Raw genomic sequence first — 22,500 nt, forward strand, 5'->3', positions numbered from 1 at the left:
CACCAGGGAGTACTGTAATTACCTAACGTTACATTATGATTTTCCATAACAATTTAGCCCCCTCCACAAGACGTTAAAACAGAACTAGCTATTTATTGATTAGCAATTGCCGAATCATGTAACATTAGCTTAATGCTAAAAAGCCAGGTTACTATCACATTCTGTAACAGACAAATCATTTCATGTAGGCTAACGTTACCTACCTGCTACCTCTGTCTTTTTCTCGTTTCTCCTCTTCTTTTCTCTTTTTTCTTCCCTGGGCACCTGACAGTTTTGGCCGTTTTGACATCTTGTGTTGATTTTTTTATGTGGTGACATCCAAAAAGAGTCATGATACGGGAAGGGAGGGGGCGCAACGTGCCGGGGGAGGGGGGGGCGTAATGTTGTAACAAATAATATTTATATTAAGTAGGCTTTACTTTGCATTTTAATTAACGTGGGATTATTTTATGTATTTAGAAATAATAGTACCAACTTTTTTTTTTTTTTTCTTCCCCTCCAACATTTGTGGCACTGGCGTGGCGCCCCCTGATGGACAGCGCCCTTAGCATTTGCCTATACGGCCTATGCCACGGGCCGGCCCTGCATACAGATTCATCATTCGTCACTTTAAGCAGCGTTTGTAAGTCTTACAATATAACTAAAACGATTCTTACTTCCTAAACCGTAACTGTGATGTCTGTAGGAGTGTTTTCATGCATATTTGTACCTGCTATCGTTAGCTAATATGCTAGCATGTTTACGAGTGTCTGTGTTAGTATTATTAACTTACAACGGCATTCTCTTTGTATTGTTTCACTTTAAAAAAAATCCTCATCGAATTCCCCAAAACGTCACTGTGGAGTTATTGAGTCTGTTTAGCTGAATAGAGAGCTAGCTTGCAAAGCTTCTGTTTTGTTGGATCAGCCGTTTTACTGCCGTGTTACAGACACCGTTTGGAAAGTTACAGAAACCGTTTGGAAACAATGAAGGTATGTAAATAAACATTTACAGAATATTTCCGTGTAAATAACTCATTTCAAAGCTTATAAATCTGCAATTTATAGTCCGGTGGATTTTTCTTCGCTGACGGCCACAATACAGTTAAAAATACCCCCCAAAACAAGCAAATACACTGAAAAGGCATTTTATTGTTTGTGCTATGAGTGCGCTTATTCAACCCGAAGTAGAAGTGCTGTTCAGTCTTCTCGCCGTCCATAGCGTTTCTACTCATACGGATTCGTCATTCATCACTCCAAACAACGTTTGTAAGTTTTACAATATAACTAAAACTATTATTACTTTCCAAAGCGTCCCAAGTGTGATGTCTGTAGGAGTGTTTTCATGCATATTCCTCCGTACTATCGTAATGTAATCAAGCTAGCGTCGCTTGCATTAGCTAATATGCTAACATGTTTACGAGTATCTGTGTTAGTGTTATTAACTTACATTCTTTTTGTTATTGTTTCACTTTCACAAATTCCTCAGTAAATTCACCAAAACGTCACCATGGAGTTATTGAGTCTGTTTAGCTGATTGGAGAGCTAGCTTGCGCAGCTAATGGGCCCATGACGACGACTTCTGTTTTGTTTGATTTGCCGTTTTACTGCCTTTTTACAGACACTGTTTGTAAACAATTAAAGTATGTAAATAAACATTTACAGAATGTTTCTGTTTAAATAACTGATTTCAAAGCTTATATATCTGCGACTTATAGTCCGGTGGGGCTAATTTGGGGATTTTTCTTCGCTAACGGCCATAGTCCAGTTAAAAATACCCCCAAAAACAAGCAAATACACTCAGAAGGCAATTTGATCAGTAGGTCGTGAGTTCAAACGCCGGCCGAGTCATACCAAAGACTATAAAAATGGGACCCATTACCTCCCTGCTTGGCACTCAGCATCAAGGGTTGGAATTGGGGGTTAAATCACCAAAAATGATTCTCGGGCGCGGCCACCGCTGCTGCTCACTGCTCCCCTCACCTCCCAGGGAGTGATCAAGGGTGACGGGTCAAATGCAGAGAATAATTTCGGAATAATTTTTGGTGATTCAACCCCCAATTCCAACCCTTGATGCTGAGTGCCAAGCAGGGTGGTAATGGCTCCCATTTTTATAGTCTTTCCTCCGTGCTATCATAATGTAATCCAGCTAGCAGCGTTAGCATAAGCTAAGATGCTAACACGTTTATGAGCGTCTGTGTTGGAATCATTAACTTACAATGGCATTCTTTTTGTTTTGTTGCAGTTTCGTAAATTCGACGATGACTTCTGTTTTGTTTGATCAGCCGTTTTACTTCTGTCTTACAGGCACTTTTTGGAAACAATTAAGGTATGTAAATAAACATTTACAGAATATTTCTGTGTAAATAACTAATTTCACAACATATATATATATAGCTGCGGTGCAGCTTATATATAGGAACATACTTTTCCCTTAAAATTGAGTGGGTGTGCTCTATAGTCTGTAAAATACGGTATAAGTATAAGGATATATGCTTTGCCCAGGGTTTTTTCCTGGTCTCAAACTGAGCCCCCCCCACACCTAGTTTAGTACCGTATTTTTCGGACTATAAGTCGCAGTTTTTTTTCATAGTTTTGCCGGAGGTGTGACTTATACTCAGGAGCGACTTATGTGTGAAATTATTAACACATTAGCGTAAAATATCAAATAATATTATTTAGCTCATTCACGTAAGAGACTAGACATATAAGATTTCCTGGGATTTAGCGATTAGGAGTGACAGATTGTTTGGTAAACGTATAGCATGTTCTATATGTTATAGTTATTTGAATGACTCTTACCATAATATGTTACGTTAACATACCAGGCACGTTCTCAGTTGGTTATTTATGCCTCATATAACGTACACTTATTCAGCCTGTTGTTCACTATTCTTTATTTATTTTAAATTGCCTTTCAAATGTCTATTCTTGGTGTTGGCTTTTATCAAATACATTTCCCCCAAAAAAGGTGACTTATACTCCAGTGCGACTTATATATGTTTTTTCCCTTCTTTATTATGCATTTTCGGCCGGTGCGACTTATACTCCGGAGCGACCTATAGTCCGAAAAATACGTTATATGGTTTTCCACACCTTTTTTACCGTCAGTCTTCCCGTTCTGTCCACCCTGGATCTTCGTACCTAAAAGGTCTTACGGTTGACTTACCTTGATGTTACTGCGAGGCTCCAGGACCAGCATGGTCTCCAAGGTGCCGCCGGCCGGGTTGAGCCCCGCCAGGCGCAGCACCTTCTCCCCCATCATGCGCTCCCGTGACATCCTGCCCTCCATGGCGTACATGCGGAACCGGAGGGCCGACGCGAGCAGGTCCGAGGGCTCCACGCGCAGGAAGCTGAAGGTCTGGTCGAAGCGGAGCGGCGAGCCCCGCCTCACCGAGGTCTTGCGGCGCTGCTTCTTGGAGGGCAGCAGGACCATGTGGACCTGCCACGAGTCCATCCCGCTGCGACCCTTGTCCGGGATGTCGCGGGCCGCCACCACGGTGGCCAGCAGCTTCTCCGCCGCCGGCCGGTATTCCAGCGACACCAGCAGGTCGCAACATTTGGAGAAGGACGAGCGAGGGGAGGAGCTTAATGGCGGAGGCATGACGTCGTGGTGGGCGGGCTGCTCTAGCTGAAAGTTGAGGAAAAATGGTAAGCAAATATGTCTTTTGTAGTAAATACAGAGCAGCAATTCAACCACTTGTTCCTGACAACGCTCCATGCAAATTTGGCCAATGGGGCAGTTATGAAGGTGCCCTACGAATTCTGCCTAGCAACAAACAGCCAATCAGGGGAGTAGGAAAAAGAAGCTCGCACATTTGCACAGTGACACGACGAAGGGAGTCAAACACGTACAATGTGTTGCTAACATGCTAACATGCTAACACGCTAACGTCGCTGAAGATCAGGGGTGTCAAAGTCAAGGCCCGCGGGCCGAATCCAGCCGGCGAATGAATGATCTATGGGCCCCCGGGATGATATTTGATTAGTACTACATACTTGCCAACCCTCCCGTTTTTAGCGGGAGAATCCCGATATTCAGCGCCTCTCCCGACAACCTCCCGGCAGAGATTTTCTCCCGACAAACTCCCGGTATTCAGCCGGAGCTGGAGGCCACGCCCCCTCCAGCTCAATGCGGACCTGAGACTGAGTGGGGACAGCCTGTTCTCACGTCCGCTTTCCCACAATATAAACAGCTTGCCTGCCCAAAGACGTCATAACATCTAGGGCTTTTATAGAGTGCACAACTGCGCACACAACAAGGAGACGAAGCAGAAGAACGAGGAAATTACAGACATGGCTGCCGAAATGATATACTCATCATGAACGGAGAAGTTAAACAGGACAATACTGCCATCTAATGGATAGCCACTGGAACACTGAAATTCAAGTATTATTTTTTTTTTCTATGTAAATAAAATAAAAAATAAAAAAAATATATATAGCTAGAATTCACTGAAAGTCAAGTATTTCATACATATATATATATGAAATAGTGTTGGCGCTAGGATTTTTCAAAACGGGTCCCATCAAGTCATAAAAATGGGGTCCCACAGTAAATTTTTGGGGTCCCATTTTTTTGTAAGCGTTTTGAAAACAAATGAAAAATGTGTGCATTATCCTGTTATATCTCACATTCTATAGTGTGTTTTGGTAAAAGGTTTTAATAAACGTTACTTAATTAATAAAAAAAATAATTAAAAATACAAAATAAACTAATTTTTATGCATGTGTAAATGTATTCAGTTATCAAAAAAATTCACTTTCTTCTTTCCTTTATGGATCTAAAGCAGGGGTCACCAACGCGGTGCCCGCGGGCACCAGGTCGCCCGTAAGGACCAGATGAGTAGCCCGCTGGCCTGTTCTAAAAATAGCTCAAATAGCAGCACTTACCAGTGAGCTGCCTCTATTTTTTAAATTGTATTTATTTACTAGCAAGCTGGTCTCGCTGGTCCCGACATTTTTAATTCTAAGAGAGACAAAACTCAAATAGAATTTGAAAATCCAAGAAAATATTTTAAAGACTTGGTCTTCACTTGTTTAAATAAATTCATTAATTTTTTTTACTTTGTTTCTTATAACTTTCAGAAAGACAATTTTAGAGAAAAAATACAACCTTAAAAATGATTTTAGGATTTTTAAACACATATACCTTTTTACCTTTTAAATTCCTTCCACTTCTTTCCTGACAATTTAAATCGATGTTCAAGTAAATGTATTTTTTTTATTGTAAAGAATAATAAATACATTTTAATTTAATTCTTCATTTTAGCTTGTGTTTTTTCAACAAAGAATATTTGTGAAATATTTCTTCAAACTTATTATGATTAAAATTCGAAAAAATTATTCTGCTTCAAGTTTTTATAGTTTATATAAAACTATAAAAACAAATCTAGAAAATCTGTAGAATCAAATTTAAATCTTATTTCAAAGTCTTTTGAATTTCTTTTAAAATTTTTGTTCTGGAAAATCTACAAGAAATAATGATTTGTCTTTGTTAGAAATATAGCTTGGTCCAATTTGTTATATATTCTAACAAAGTGTAGATTGGATTTTAACCTATTTAAAACATGTCATCAAAATTCTAAAATGAATCTTAATCAGGAAAAATTACTATTATGTTCTATAAATTATTTTTTTTATTTTTTCAAAAAGATTCGAATTAGCTAGTTTTTCTCTTCTTTTTTTCGGTTGAATTTTGAATTTTAAAGAGTCGAAATTGAAGATAAACTATGTTTCAAAATTTAATTGTCATTTTTTTCGTGTTTTCTCCTCTTTTAAACCGTTCAATTAAGTGTAAATATCATTAATTATTAATAATAACAGAGTTAAAGGTAAATTGAGCAAATTGGCTATTTCTGGCAATTTATTTAAGTGTGTATCAAACTGGTAGCCCTTCGCATGAATCAGTACCCAAGAAGTAGCTCTTGGTTTCAAAAAGGTTGGTGACCCCTGATCTAAACTTTACCGCTGCCGGTATTTTTTTCTATATTTTCATTGTAATATTTTCAGAATGTGTTTGTCCTGTTTCTGGCCAAAGTAAGACAAAGAAAACAATCTGAAGTTGTCTTTTTTTTGTTTTAATGCCATTATTTTAATAGTCCGGCCCGCGTGCACAGATTTTCCTCCATGCGGCTCCTTAGCTAAAATAACTTTGACACCCCTGCTGAAGATTATACTTTTATTGGCGTCGTGTGCTGCAGTACCTCGGGGCTCCATGTGGAGGAGCTGTCAGCGGCGTCCGTCCTTCCCGGGCCAGTCTCCGCGTCCTCGGCGCCGTGCACATTCTGCCGGTTCATCCCGCGCACCGGACTCTCCAGGATGGCGGCCAAAGTCTCGACCGCGGAGGGTTCCTCTGGCGCGGAGGGTTCCGGCGAGTACGGGAGGTTCTGTTCGCCGGGAACCTCCCTGACGGCGGGCGGGAAGACGTCTGAGGGCGTGAGGATGTTTTCATCTATTTTGTAGTAATCATGTTTACGGCGATAAGCAGGGGGTTAGGTTCTTTTTTTAATTCGATGCTGTTTCCTTTTCTTTAACCATGTGATTGGACTATCAAAGCTGACGTACTTCTGAGATAGCGCCAAGTATCCAAACCCATTCTTTTTGAGGTATAAACATACAAAATTAGCTAAAAAGCTCGCATAAAATGTTAGTATGCTAACATTAACACAATGACATAGTGAAGTGAAGTGAATTATATTTATATAGTGCTTTTCTCTAGTGACTCAAAGCGCTTTTACATAGTGAACCCCATTTAAAGCAGTGTGGGTGGCACTGGGAGCAAGTGGGTAAAGTGTCTTGCCCAAGGACACAACGGCAGTGACTAGGATGGCAGAAGCGGGGATCGAACCTGGAACCCTCAAGTCGCTGGCACGGCCGCTCTACCAAGTTAGCCTACTTCTAAGATAGCACCAAGTATTAAAATGTGTCTTATAATGCAATCTTAACTGTACATACACAATTAGCTGAACAGCGAACATAAAACTATCAGTGCCATGTTGAATGACGTGGCGGACCACAATAAATGATGTGGTGGGCCACTTTAAATGACATGGCACGCCACTGTAAATGATGTGACCACATTAAGTGACGAGGGGGACCACTTTAAATTATGTGGCAGACCACAATAAATGACATGGCAGGCCACGATAAATAACATGGAAGACCATATTGAATAATATGAAGCACCACAATAAATTATGTGGTGGGCCACATTAAATGACATGGCACGCCACTGTAAATGATGTGGGCGACCACATTAAGTGACGAGGGGGGGGGGCCACATTAAATTATGTGGCAGACCACTATAAATGATGTGGGCGACCACAATAAGTGACGTGGGGGGCCACATTAAATTATGTGGCAGACCACAATAAATGATATGGCAGGCCACATTAAATGGGCCACTTTAAATGATGTGGGCGACCACATTAAGTGACGAGGGGGACCACCTTAAATGATGCGGCAGACCACAATAAATGATATGGCAGGCCAGATTAAATGACATGGAAAATGACGGATGCATATATCCACATTTATCCATAATTAAGAGTTACTTCTTTCTATATTTGGAGAACAGAATGTTTTCGTGATGTGTGGCAGACCGATCTGGACCGGGCTGGGGAACGCTGGTGTGCTAGATTGGTCTCACGTTTTTCCTCTAAGCTTGGAGAATAAACCACAAAATACCAACTACTGCCTGTTGATTGAATATAAACATCAGCGTATTGCCATAAAAAGAATCTGGGAGAGACTAGCAATTTGAATTCCCCATTGGAGGAATGCTGGTCAACGCAACAAAAACCATATTGAATAATGTGATGCATCACAATAAATGATGTGGCAGACCACATTGAATGACATGGCCATGTTAAATGACGTGACAGACCACAATAAATGATGTGGCGGACCACAATAAATGATGCAGCGGACCACATTAAATGATGTGGCAGACCACAATAAATTATGTAGCAAACCACAATAAATGATGTGGCAGACCACAATAAATGATATGGCAGGCCAGCTTAAATGACATGGAAGACTATGTTGAATAATGTGATGCATCACAATAAATGATGTGGCAGACCACGTTGAATGACATGACCATGTTAAATGACGTGACGGACCACAATAAATGAAGTGGCAGACCACAATAAATGATGTAGCAAACCCCAATAAATGATGTGGCAGACCACAATAAATGATGTAGCAGACCACAGTAAATTATGTAGCAGACCACAATAAATGATGTAGCAGACCACAATAAATTATGTGGCAGGCCCACGGTAAATGATATGGCAGACCACAATAGATGATGTAGCAGACCACATTAAATGATGTGGAAGACCACAATAAATGATGTACCAGACCACATTAAATGATGTGGCAGACCACAATAAATGATGTAGCAGACCAAGCAAATGATGTAGCAGACCACATTAAATGACATGGCAGGCCACTATAAATGATATGGCAGGCCACAATAAATGAAGTGGCGGGCCACAATAAATGAAGTGGCAGGCCGCAGTAAATGACGTGGCAGGCCACAATAAATGATGTAGCAGACCACAATAAATGATGTAGCAGACCAAGTAAATGATGTAGCAGACCACGTTAAATGACGTGGCAGGCCACAATAAATGATGTAGCAGACCACGATAAATGATGTAGCAGACCAAGTAAATGATGTAGCAGACCACATTAAATGACATGGCAGGCCACAATAAATGATATGGCAGACCACAATAAATGATATGGTAGGCCAGATTAAATGATATGGAAGACTATATTGAATAATGTGATGCATCACAATAAATGATGTGGCAGACCACGTTGAATGACATGACCATGTTAAATGATGTGACGGACCACAATAAATGATGTGGCAGACCACAATAAATGATGTAGCAAACCACAATAAATGATGTAGCAGACCACAATAAATGATGTGGCAGACAACAATAAATGATGTGGCAGACCACAATAAATGATGTAGCAGACCACAATAAATGAGGTGGCAGACCACTATAATGATGTGACAGGCCACAGTAAATGATGTAGCAAACCACAATAAATGATGTAGCAGACCACAATAAATGATGTGGCAGACAACAATAAATGATGTGGCAGACAACAATAAATGATGTAGCAAACCACAATAAATGATGTAGCAGACCACAATAAATGATGTGGCAGACAACAATAAATGATGTGACAGGCCACAGTAAATGATGTAGCAGACCACAATAGATGATGTAGCAGACCACAGTAAATGATGTGACAGGCCACAGTAAATGATGTAGCAGACCACAATAGATGATGTAGCAGACCACAGTAAATGATGTGACAGGCCACAGTAAATGATGTAGCAGACCACAATAGATGATGTAGCAGACCACAGTAAATGATGTGACAGGCCACAGTAAATGATGTAGCAGACCACAATAGATGATGTAGCAGACCACAGTAAATGATGTGACAGACCACAATAAATGATGTGGCAGACCACTATAATGATGTGACAGGCCACAGTAAATGATGTGACAGGCCACTGTAAATGATGTAGCAGACCACAATAGATGATGTAGCAGACCACAGTAAATGATGTGACAGGCCACGGTAAATGATGTAGCAGACCACAATAGATGATGTAGCAGACCACAGTAAATGATGTGACGGACCACAATAAATGATGTGGCAGACCACTATAATGATGTGACAGGCCACAGTAAATGATGTGACAGGCCACTGTAAATGATGTAGCAGACCACAATAGATGATGTAGCAGACCACAGTAAATGATGTGACAGACCACAATAAATGATGTGGCAAACCACAATAAATGATGTAGCAGACCACAATAAATGATGTGGCAAACAACAATAAATGATGTGGCAGACCACAATAAATGATGTAGCAGACCACAATAAATGAGGTGGCAGACCACTATAATGATGTGACAGGCCACAGTAAATGATGTAGCAAACCACAATAAATGATGTAGCAGACCACAATAAATGATGTGGCAGACAACAATAAATGATGTAGCAAACCACAATAAATGATGTAGCAGACCACAATAAATGATGTGGCAGACAACAATAAATGATGTGACAGGCCACAGTAAATGATGTAGCAGACCACAATAGATGATGTAGCAGACCACAGTAAATGATGTGACAGGCCACAGTAAATGATGTAGCAGACCACAATAGATGATGTAGCAGACCACAGTAAATGATGTGACAGGCCACAGTAAATGATGTAGCAGACCACAATAGATGATGTAGCAGACCACAGTAAATGATGTGACAGGCCACAGTAAATGATGTAGCAGACCACAATAGATGATGTAGCAGACCACAGTAAATGATGTGACAGACCACAATAAATGATGTGGCAGACCACTATAATGATGTGACAGGCCACAGTAAATGATGTGACAGGCCACTGTAAATGATGTAGCAGACCACAATAGATGATGTAGCAGACCACAGTAAATGATGTGACAGGCCACAGTAAATGATGTAGCAGACCACAATAGATGATGTAGCAGACCACAGTAAATGATGTGACGGACCACAATAAATGATGTGGCAGACCACTATAATGATGTGACAGGCCACAGTAAATGATGTGACAGGCCACTGTAAATGATGTAGCAGACCACAATAGATGATGTAGCAGACCACAGTAAATGATGTGACAGACCACAATAAATGATGTGGCAGACCACTATAATGATGTGACAGGCCACAGTAAATGATGTGACAGGCCACAATAGATGATGTAGCAGACCACAGTAAATGATGTGACAGGCCACAGTAAATGATGTAGCAGACCACAATAGATGATGTAGCAGACCACAGTAAATGATGTGACGGACCACAATAAATAATGAGTTTGACACCTGTTCACGGGGGCCAAGTAGCAATTAAATAGATTTCAATGGGAGAGGTTGATTTGACATACAAGTGTTTTGGGTTAAGAGCGCCGCCACAGAACCAATGAAGCATGTAAGTTGAGGTACAACTGTATGTTGTTGTTGTTGTTGTTGTTAGACACTTTTAGTAAATAAAAAACAACATGATTATTTCTTGATGTGGAATTACAGTGTTTGGGCAGAAATGTGGTTTTACAAGCTCTCAGGAGGCAGAAAAAGGCTGCGTTGAAGAAAGCTCATGTTGTCAAACCTTCAAGCTGAAGGCCCTATTTCAGCGTTTCATCAATGGCTTCATCGCCATGGCAACAGAGCAGCGAGTCAGCGGGCAGGCTGCATCACACTAAAAGCAGTCGGGTCACGGAGACACGATCCAACGTGACCGCACAGGAAAAACAAGGTCCATGAAAAAAGGACTCGGTGGAACTTCTCGTCGGATCACCACAAGACCTGCACAGGTGAACGTTGTTTGTTTACCTTCACAGTCGCGTGGCTCCGTGCTGCCCTCCTCGTGTTTGGACAAGCGGGAGAACTGATTTCTCCGGCTCAGCGTCCGCCGAAGCTGCTGCTGCTGCTGCTGCTGCTGCTGCTCACCTCTGGGCTGACTCACACGCAAACTCTGCGAGCGTGACACCGACATCTCAAACTGCTTCATGACCTCGTTGTCGCTGTCCGAGGACGTGCCTGCGCCGCCGTCGCCGCCGCCGAAGCTTTTGACTGCATGAGAAGGAAAAAGAGGAAAACATTTTATACGTTTCTAAAAATATTACTCCATCAATCCATTTGTAGACTTCATTGGAGTGACGGGTGATATGATTACAACATTTTAAAAATTAAAATATAAATATATATAAATTATATTGTTTAATATATATATTACACTGTACATTTTATTGTTTTATTTTAATAAAACATTACTTTATTTCTTTAATTTATATTATTTCGTAAAATATTCTACAATTACTTTTTAAAATTGTTTATTAGTTTTAAATACCGTAATTATTTTATTTATTTACTATTTATGAATGAATATTATTAACTCCAGTACATATTTAATGCGCTGTATGTACATTTTATTATACAAAAAAATATGTTGCGAGAATTGGTTTGAATCAAGAATCGATTCTGAATGGAATCGGAATCAGATCAAATCTTCTGGTGCCCAAAGATTTACATCCCTGATTTCTAGACCTGGGGACGGCGTGGCGAAGTTGGTAGAGTGGCTGTGTCAGCAATCGGAGTGTTGCTGGTTACTGGAGTTCAATCCCCACCTTCTACCATCCTAGTCACGTCCGTTGTGTCCTTGGGCAAGACACTTCACCCTTGCTCCTGATGGCTGCTGGTTAGCGCCTTGCATGGCAGCTCCCGCCATCAGTGTGTGAATGTGTGTGTGAATGGGTGAATGTGGAAATACTGTCAAAGCGCTTTGAGTACCTTGAAGGTAGAAAAGCGCTATACAAGTATAACCCATTTATCATTTAACCCATTACCTTTTCGAACATGTTGAATAGAGAAATTGGAAACTAAATAAACTTATAACCATAACCATAATGGAGTCATAAATGTATATATATATATATATATATATATATATATATACATGTGTATATATATATATATATACATGTGTATATATATATATATATATATATATATATATATATATATATATATATATATATATATATATACATGTATATATACATACATGTATATATATATATATATATATATATATATATATATATATATATATACATATATACACATGTATATATATATATACATGTATATATATATATATACATGTATATATATATACATGTATATATATATATATATATACATGTATATATATATATATATATACATGTATATATATACATGTATGTATATATATATATATACATGTATATATATATACATGTATATATATACATGTATATATATATACATGTATATATATATACATGTATATATACATACATGTATATATATATACATGTATATATACATACATATATATATATATACATGTATATATACATACATGTATATATATATACATGTATATATATATACATGTATATATACATACATATATATATATACATGTATATATATATATATATATATATATATATATATATATATATATATATATATATATATAAAAATACATACATACATACATACATATACACACATACACATATATATACATATATATGTATACATACACACATATACACATACATACATACACATATTCATATATATATACATATATAGACATATACATATATATATACATATATAGACATATACATATACACACATATACAAACAGCGTGGGGCAGTGTGGGGCAGAGTGGGGCAGTGTGGGGCAGAGTGTGGCAGAGTGGGGCAGTGTGGGGAAGTGTGGGGAAGCGTGGGGCAGCGTGGGGCGGCATGGGGAAGTGTGGGGAAGCGTGGGGCAGCGTGGGGAAGCGTGGGGCAGTGTGGGGCATTGTGGGGAATTGCGGGGCAGAGTGGGGCAGTGTGGGGCAGTGTGGGGCAGCATGGGGCAGTGTGGAGCAGAGTGGGGCATTGTGGGGCAGTGTGGGGCAGAGTGGGGCAGTGTGGGGCAGAGTGGGGCAGTGTGGGGCAGTGTGGGGCAGAGTGGGGCAGCGTGGGGCAGAGTGGGGCAGAGTGGGGCAGTGTGGGGCAGAGTGGGGCAGTGTGGGGCAGTGTGGGGCAGAGTGGGGCAGAGTGGGGCAGCGTGGGGCAGAGTGGGGCAGTGTGGGGCAGCATGGGGAAGTGTGGGGCAGTGTGGAGCAGAGTGGGGCATTGTGGGGCAGTGTGGGGCATTGTGGGGCAGAGTGGGGCAGTGTGGGGCAGTGTGGGGCAGTGTGGGGCAGTGTGGGGCAGAGTGGGGCAGCGTGGGGCAGCGTGGGGCAGAGTGGGGCAGTGTGGGGCAGTGTGGGGCAGAGTGGGGCAGAGTGGGGCAGAGTGGGGCAGTGTGGGGCAGCGTGGGGAAGCGTGGGGCAGCGTGGGGCAGCGTGGGGAAGCGTGGGGCATTGTGGGGCAGTGACCCACCACAAAAGTGAGGATGTTGGCACACACTTTGCAATGTGCTTTAGTGCCTCCTACAGGAGTGGAGTGGAACATTTTGGGATCAAACCGGTTGAGATAGACTTGCTCGGAGAACATTCTAGCAAATACAATTGTCATCAAGTGACGTGGATGACATCAGGGACAAAAAGACGACACAGCCTCCACCTTGTGGGCTCACGGCGAGGAAGACGAGGGTCTGGCAAGAAGAAGAAGAATGCGGTGCCTTGACAACACGTGAGTGCAGTTACGTGGAGTGTCAACGCGCTTCAGAGAAAATGGCGGGTCACAGCGCTCCGCCGTAATTTCGACATAATTGGCAGGCGGCGAGTGACGCAAGTTGCCTCTACCTGCGCCGTCGCCATGGTTACAGGAGGCTGACATGCAGAAACAAACAAGTGGACGTTGGAACGCTTGAACATCAGCAGATATCATCAGGGCGCTGGAATAAAGACTTGAATGCATCACAGCACATCATAGCAATCCTTAGCTTGCTTGCAAATACACCCCCTAGTGGCTAGAAATATAATCATCCGGCCTGACTCCACCTTTGTTAAGTCACAGCGCCAACTAGTGGCCCAGCATACACACCACACTACCTTTGCGGAGAAGGTCGTCGACGGCGCGCCAGAGAAAAACTCGTCCTCTGCCTGACGTTGGCTGAGTAAACGCACCCTCAGCGCTCAGCTGGAAGTTGTTCGGCAGGCGAGGGGGCTCTCAACAGGAAGTCGTGTTTGTTCAACCACCTGAAATACTCGCTGTGGTGTTTGAGGAGAGGGGCGTGACGCGAGCCGACTGTCCCGCTGGGCGTTTGCTATGGCGACTGTTTGCTCTCTGAGTTGTTGACTTTTGCAACTGGGGCGACGAGACGTGAGACGTGACGGTGCGGTTTGATTGATTGATTGAGACTTTTATTAGTAGGTTGCGCAGTGAAGTACATATTCCGTACAATTGACCACTAAATGGTAACACCCCAATAATTTTTTGAACTTGTTTAAGTCGGGGTCCACTTAAATTGATTCATGATACAGATATATACTATCAGATATATACTATCATCATAATATAGTCATCACACAAGATAATCACATTGAATTATTTACATTATTTACAATCCGGGGTGTGTGTGTGTGTGTGTGGGGGGGGTGGGGGGGGTTAGGTTTGGTTGATTATCATCAGTCATCAACAATTCAGAACAGAGAAATGGATATTGGAACAGTGTAGGTCTGACTTGGTAGGATATGGACAGCAAGTAGTGGACATAGAGAGAGAGAGAGAGAGAGAGAGAGAGAGAGAGATCAGAAGGCATAAGAAAAAGTATCTGCATTTGATTGTTTACATTTGATTATTAGCAATCCGGGGAGGGTGTTAGTTTAGGGTTGTAGCTGCCTGGAGGTGAACTTTTATTGCGGTTTTGAAGGAGGATAGAGAGGCCCTTTCTTTTATACCTGTTGGGAGCGCATTCCACATTGATGTGGCATAGAAAGAGAATGAGTTAAGACCTTTGTTAGATCGGAATCTGGGTTTAACGTGGTTAGTGGAGCTCCCCCTGGTGTTGTGGTTATGGCGGTCATTTACGTTAAGGAAGTAGTTTGACATGTACTTCGGTATCAGGGAGGTGTAGTGGATTTTATAGACTAGGCTCAGTGCAAGTTGTTTTACTCTGTCCTCCACCCTGAGCCAGCCCACTTTGGAGAAGTGGGTAGGAGTGAGGTGGGATCTGTGGTGGAGGTCTAGAAGTAGTCTGACTAGCTTGTCCTGGGATGATTGGAGTTTAGATTTGAGGGTTTTGGAGGTGCTAGGGTACCAGGAGGTGCATGCGTAGTCGAAAAAGGGTTGAACGAGAGTTCCCGCCAGAATCCTCATGGTGCTTTTGTTGACCAGAGAGGAGATTCTATAGAGAAATCTCGTTCGTTGGTTGACCTTTTTGATTACCTTGGTTGCCATTTTATCACAGGAAAGGTTAGCCTCTAGAATGGAACCTAGGTAGGTGACCTCATCTTTCCTGGCGATAACAATGTCACCCACTTTTGTGGTGAAGTCATTGACTTTCTTAAGGTTGATGTGGGACCCAAACAGGATGTACCATACCCAAGTGTATGGATAGCTTGTTGTCAGCAAGCCAGGTGCAAGTTCTACAGAGCTCGGCACTGAGGATTTTCTACACCTGTGACTTGTCCTTGTCTGATACCAGCAAGGCCGAGGTTACGGTTTACGTCGCACGGAGGAGTACAATTACTCCGACGGAGGAGAAAAAGTTACCTGGCCCACAAAAAGGCAACATCGCACACTTGAGGTGTGAACTTTGTGTGCAGCAGCAGTACTCCCTCACAAGAAAAACCCACAATAAGTGTTTGAATTTGAGTGACCAGCTTATTAATGCATTCTTACTGACATGTTTACCTCTTTTCTACTCATGTTGCAAGCCCGTGTGATGTCATGTGACGTCACGTGATGTCATATTTAATCATGTGATGCATGCTGAGTCGTGTGATGTCATCTACAGTCATGAGATGTCCTGTGAAGTCATGAGATGTCATGTGAAGTCATGTTAAATAAGAATTGTGAATGATGGGCAACAGTTCCCCTTTAAGTCATGTGAAGTCGTGAGATATAATGTCAAGTCATGAAATACAATGTGAAGTCATGGCATCTCATGTACAGTCATGAGATACAGTGTGAAATCATGACATATAGTGTGAAGTCATGAGATATAATGTGAATTATTGCGATCTCGTGTGAAGTCATTAAGTCATGCGATATAATGTGGAATCATGTTGTCATGTGAAGTCATGAGATGTCATGAGATGTCATGTGAAGTCATGAGATATCTTGTGATGTCATGGGAAGTCATGAGTTGTCATGTGATGTCATGAGATGTCACGTGAAGTCATGAGATGTCATGCGAAGTCATGTGAAGTCTTGAGATGGCATGTGATGTCATGAGATGTCAAATGATGTCATGTGAAGTCATGAGATGTCATGAGATGTCATGTGATGTCATAAGATGGCATGTGATGTCATGTGAAGTCATGTGAAGTCATGAGATGTCATGAGATAGCATGTAAAGTCATGAGATGGCATGTGATGTCATGTGAAGTCATGAGATGTCATGAGATAGCATGTGAAGTCATGAGATGTCATGTGATGTCATGAGAAGTCATGAGATGGCAAGTGATGTCATGTGAAGTCATGTTATGTCATGAGATGCCATGTGAAGTCATGAGATGTCATGTGAAGTCATGTTATGTCATGAGATGTAATGTGATGTCATGTGAAGTCATGAGATGGCATGTGATGTCATGTGAAGTCATGAGATGTCATGTGAAGTCATGAGATGTCATGTGAAGTCATGAGATGTCATGAGATAGCATGTGAAGTCATGAGATGGCATGTGATGTCATGTGAAGTCATGAGATGTCATGTGAAGTCATGAGATGTCATGAGATAGCATGTGAAGTCATGAGATGTCATGTGATGTCATGAGATGGCAAGTGATGTCATGTGAAGTCATGTTATGTCATGGGATGCCATGTGAAGTCATGAGATGTCATGTGATGTAATGTGATGTCATGTCAAGTCATGAGATGTCATGTGAAGTCATGAGATGTCATGAGATGCCATGTGAAGTCATGTGAAGTCATGTTATGTCATGAGATGTCATGTGAAGTCATGTTATGTCATGAGATGTCATGTGATGTCATAAGATGGCATGTGATGTCATGTGAAGTCATGAGATGTCATGTGAAGTCATGAGATGTCATGAGATAGCATGTGAAGTCATGAGATGTTGTGTGATGTCATGAGAAGTCATGAGATGGCAAGTGATGTCATGTGAAGTCATGTTATGTCATGAGATGCCTTGTGAAGTCATGAGATGTCATGTGATGTAATGTGATGTAATGTGATGTCATGTGAAGTCATGTTATGTCATGAGATGTCATGTGATGTAATGGGATGTCATGAGATGTCATGTGAAGTCATGTGAAGTCATGAGATGTCATGAGAAGTCATGTGATGTCATGTGATGTCATGTGATGTCACGTGATGTCATGTGATGTCATGTGATGTCATGTGATGTCACATGATGTCATAAATTGCACGCACAGAGCAGAGCGAGCGTCTCACCGAGGCCTTGGCGTGTTTTCCGGCTGCGGCTCTGCTGCTCCAGACACGGCACCCCCCCCACGCGGGAGAAGCACATCATCTTGTTGATGAAGAGGAAGAGGAGGGCCAGCGCCGCCACCAGCACGCCCACCGCCGTCAGGAAGCCCACGGCCTCTGGCGTGACTGGCGGGAGGAGGGAGAGGGGACACACAATGACACACTGATCAGACCACACAAACAGACAGCCTGCGCACACACACACACACACACACGCACACACACACACACACACACACACACACACACACGCACACACAGCATGGCACATGTGATAACACACAGACACAACAAGTCATGTTTTAGTGCGACGTAAACATCATGTCTCAGCATACAAGACAACTTTTCATGTCACCAAAACACATGAAGGTGCCCTACGGCCATCTCCAGTTGCCATGGCGACACCTCACTCAGGTTAAAATCCACCACGCGCTCGTTTGGTAGGCGACCTCCCATTGGGTCGGCCATGTTTAGTCGGCCACGCAGTCACATGTTATATGACATCACTGACTTTCATAGCACTCAAGTGTCACCAGGTGCTAAATTGTTAGTAAAGTTAGCATATTACCCCTGCTTTGCTTCTTTTTACACTTGAATTGTAACATGATGCCTACAGTTTGACCCTGGAAGTGAATATCTCCTAAGACAGGGGTGTCAAACAGGTCCCGCCAACAGGTTCAAAATGAGCTGAAATTGAAGAAACTGCTGTTCTAAACGTGTCCACTAGATGTCGCCATAGCAATTCTTTGTACCCACTGCCCCGAGGAGAGGGGTCCAGCTGCGGCCGCAGACACTCTAAGTGGCGCCCACAGCGGTGACGACAACGTGTGAAACCACGCTTGTTATTACTTCGGATGTATTGCTTTTTCGGTGGATTACATGCACCCTAAACCTATCCTAACCCCGCCCCTAATCCTATTTTATCCACGTAATCCGTGATGTAGAGGAGGAACCACAGATCCCTTCTCCATCAACAACGACGCTAATCAAGCAGACTTTGCCAGAGCCAACAACGATTACTTTGGGTGAAATGACGATACAGAACCTTATATTTTTGAGCCCGAACACAAAGAGGATGAGCAACAAGTAGAGATGTCCGATAATGGCTTTTTTTGCCGATATTCCGATATTGTCCAACTCTTAATTACCGATTCCGATATCAACCGATACCGATATATACAGTCGTGGAATGAACACATTATTATGCCTAATTTTGTTGTGATGTCCCGCTGGATGCATTAAACAATGTAACAAGGTTTTCCAAAATAAATCAACTCAAGTTATGGAAAAAAATGCCAACATGGCACTGCCATATTTATTATTGAAGTCACAAAGTGCATTATTTTTTTTAACATGCCTCAAAACAGCAGCTTGGAATTTGGGACATGCTCTCCCGGAGAGAGCATGAGGAGGTTGAGGTGGGCGGGGTTGGGGGGTATATTGTAGCGTCCCGGAAGAGTTAGTGCTGCAAGGGGTTCTGGGTATTTGTTCTAATAATAATAATAATAATACCTGGGATTTATATAGCGCTTTTCTAAGTACCCAAAGTCGCTTTACATGTTAAAAACCCATCATTCATTCACACCTGGTGGTGGTAAGCTACTTTCATAGCCACAGCTGCCCTGGGGTAGACTGATGGAAGCGTGGCTGCCAATTTGCGCCTACGGCCCCTCCGACCACCACCTATCATTCATTCAACATTCATTCACCGGTGTGAGCGGCACCGGGGACAAGGGTGAAGTGTCCTGCCCAAGGACACAACGGCATGGTAAGAGGCGGGGAGCGAACCTGCAACCCTCAGGTTTCTGACACGGGCGCTCTACCCACTACGCCATGCCGCCCCGTTCTGTTGTGTTTATGTTGTTCTAGTTTGGTGTGGGTTCACAGTGTGGCGCATATATGTAACAGTGTTAAAGTTGTTTATACGGCCACCCTCAGTGTGACCTGTATGGCTGTTGACCAAGTATGCATTGCATTCACTTGTGTGTGTGAAAAGCCGTAGATATTATGTGATTGGGCCGGTACGCAAAGGCAGTGCCTTTAAGGTTTATTGGCACTCTGTACTTCTCCCTACGTCCGTGTACACAGCGGCGTTTTAAAAAGTCATACATTGTACTTTTTGAAACCGATACCGATAACATCCGATATTACATTTTAAAGCATTTATCGGCCGATAATATCAGCATTATTGGACATCTTTAAAACTAACCATAATAAAACATAACAAAACAAAGACTTACTGTAATATTTCCACTCTCGCTGGGATGCCGACCGACGGGACGCTCACCTAATTCCGTTTAGATGAAGAATCAATCACAATTCTCATGTAGGGTTACAAAAAAAAAAAAGGTCCTGCAGGATCGTCTTTTTGTGTCTTTTTCGCCATCTCGGGGGATGTTTAGTTTAGTTTATTATTTATTCGGTCAGTGGTCAACAAAATAAACAAACAGTTTTACATGAACAAACAATTGTACATTCATACATTGAAAATGTTGCAGACGGAAAGGGTTTGGGCCGGGGGTCGGCAACCCGCGGCTCTAAAGCCGACGCGGCTCTTTAGCGCCACCCTAGTGGCTCTCTGCTTTTTCAAATATGTATGAAAAATGGAAAAAGATGAGGGGAAAAAATATATAATTTTTGTTTTAATATGGTTTCTGTAGGAGGACAAACATGACACAAACCTCCCCTAATTGTTATAAATCACAGTGTTTATATTGAACATGCTTCACTGATTCGAGTATTTGGCGAGCGCCGTTTTGTCCCACTAATTTTGGAGGTCCTTGAACTCACCGTAGTTTGTTTACATGTATAACTTTCTCCGACTTTCTAGGACGTGTTTTATGCCACTTCTTTTTCTGCTTCATTTTGTCCACCAAACTTTTAAGGTTGTGCATGAATGCACAAAGGTGAGTTTTGTTGATGTTATTGACTTGTGTGGAGTGCTAATCAGGCATATTCGGTCACTGCATGCTAATCGATGCCATCATGCTATTTAGGCTAGCTATATGTGCATATTGCATCATTATGCCTCATTTGTAGCTATATTTGAGTTTATTTAGTTTCCTTTAAGTCCTCTTAATTCAATTTATATCTCATGACACTCTATCTGTATGTAATATGGCTTTTAATTTTTTGCGGCTCCAGACAGATTTGTTTTTGTATTTTTGGTCCAATATGGCTCTTTCAACATTTTGGGTTGCCGACCCCTGGTTTAGGCTGAAGTTGAACACTTATAGCGCCTAACCCTATAAACAATGTCAAATACAAGATGAGCTTCCAAAAATGATGACATTTCCTTTGCACAACATATTATAAATACACCTTGTACACAACATAAACACTGTTCAATTATATACACAGTAAAGACGTGGGAAATATCCTTTACACGTGTTAGTTAAATGTGAAAGTGGGCCAGAGTGTCGGTCCATGGCCACATTTGTCTACCAGCAGGTGAGAGATGCATGAATTATAATCTAGATTTGACTTTTAGCAAGTTTGAGTTTTAAGCAGAAGCAGCTCATTTATTCAAAAAGTATAAATAACGACAAATGAAGATGACCACCATTAACCGCAACATGTAAGCGTAAAAAAATGTTATAATTTGTACATTTTTAGAATGTGCTGCGTCTGTTTTTAAACAAAGAAAACAACCTGGAGTTGTCTTTATTGTTAAGTTATCGTGCCGTGATTGTAGCAGTCAGACCCACAGATGTTCCTCCGTGCGGCCCCTGAGCTAAAATGAGTTTTGACACCCCGGTCCTAGAAGGTGGATCATCACCCTTGAGCTGTGCTGGACCTTTAGAGGTTCTCCTGTTGTGGTCGCCGCTAACGACTCGCGTGATGGAAATGGAGGAGATGGTGCATTCAGGTGTGGTCGTAAAGTGGACTCGCCCTGCTCAGCTGCTGCCTCGGCAACACAGACAGTTCAGTGTTGGCTCACTAAGGAAGGCCAGATGGACCGGAAGAACCCGCGGGTGACCTGCTTGCACACACACATGCACACCAACACACACACACACACACACACACATGCACACAAACACACACACACACACACACACACACACACACACACACATACACACACACACACACACACACACACACACACACACCAACACACATGCACACCAACACACACACACACACACACACACACCAACACACATTCATCTCCACTCACACACATCAACTACAAGTGAAAGCCTCATCTGTTGCCTCCAGTCAAACTTTAAGGTTAGATTTGAAAAAAGACTAGAGTCGCTTTTCACGCAGTACTTCTGAAATAATGGAATAATCCATCTATTGAAACTGCAATATTTATGT

At 41.9% G+C, this 22,500-nt stretch overlaps 1 protein-coding gene across 1 annotated transcript in view; it reads right to left on the minus strand.

Moving 5' to 3' along the window:
• Nucleotides 1-22,500, minus strand: part of syt16 (synaptotagmin XVI) — a 46,519-nt gene that overhangs the window by 1,489 nt on the left and 22,530 nt on the right. The window contains 4 exon segments of the mRNA XM_062035057.1: nt 3,148-3,609; nt 6,185-6,408; nt 11,395-11,634; nt 18,139-18,363. Of these exon segments, the coding sequence (XP_061891041.1) occupies nt 3,148-3,609; nt 6,185-6,408; nt 11,395-11,634; nt 18,139-18,363 (1,151 nt within the window).

Source organism: Entelurus aequoreus, linkage group LG23 (genome assembly GCF_033978785.1).
Source record: "Entelurus aequoreus isolate RoL-2023_Sb linkage group LG23, RoL_Eaeq_v1.1, whole genome shotgun sequence".
In the NCBI taxonomy this organism is placed as follows: domain Eukaryota; kingdom Metazoa; phylum Chordata; class Actinopteri; order Syngnathiformes; family Syngnathidae; genus Entelurus; species Entelurus aequoreus.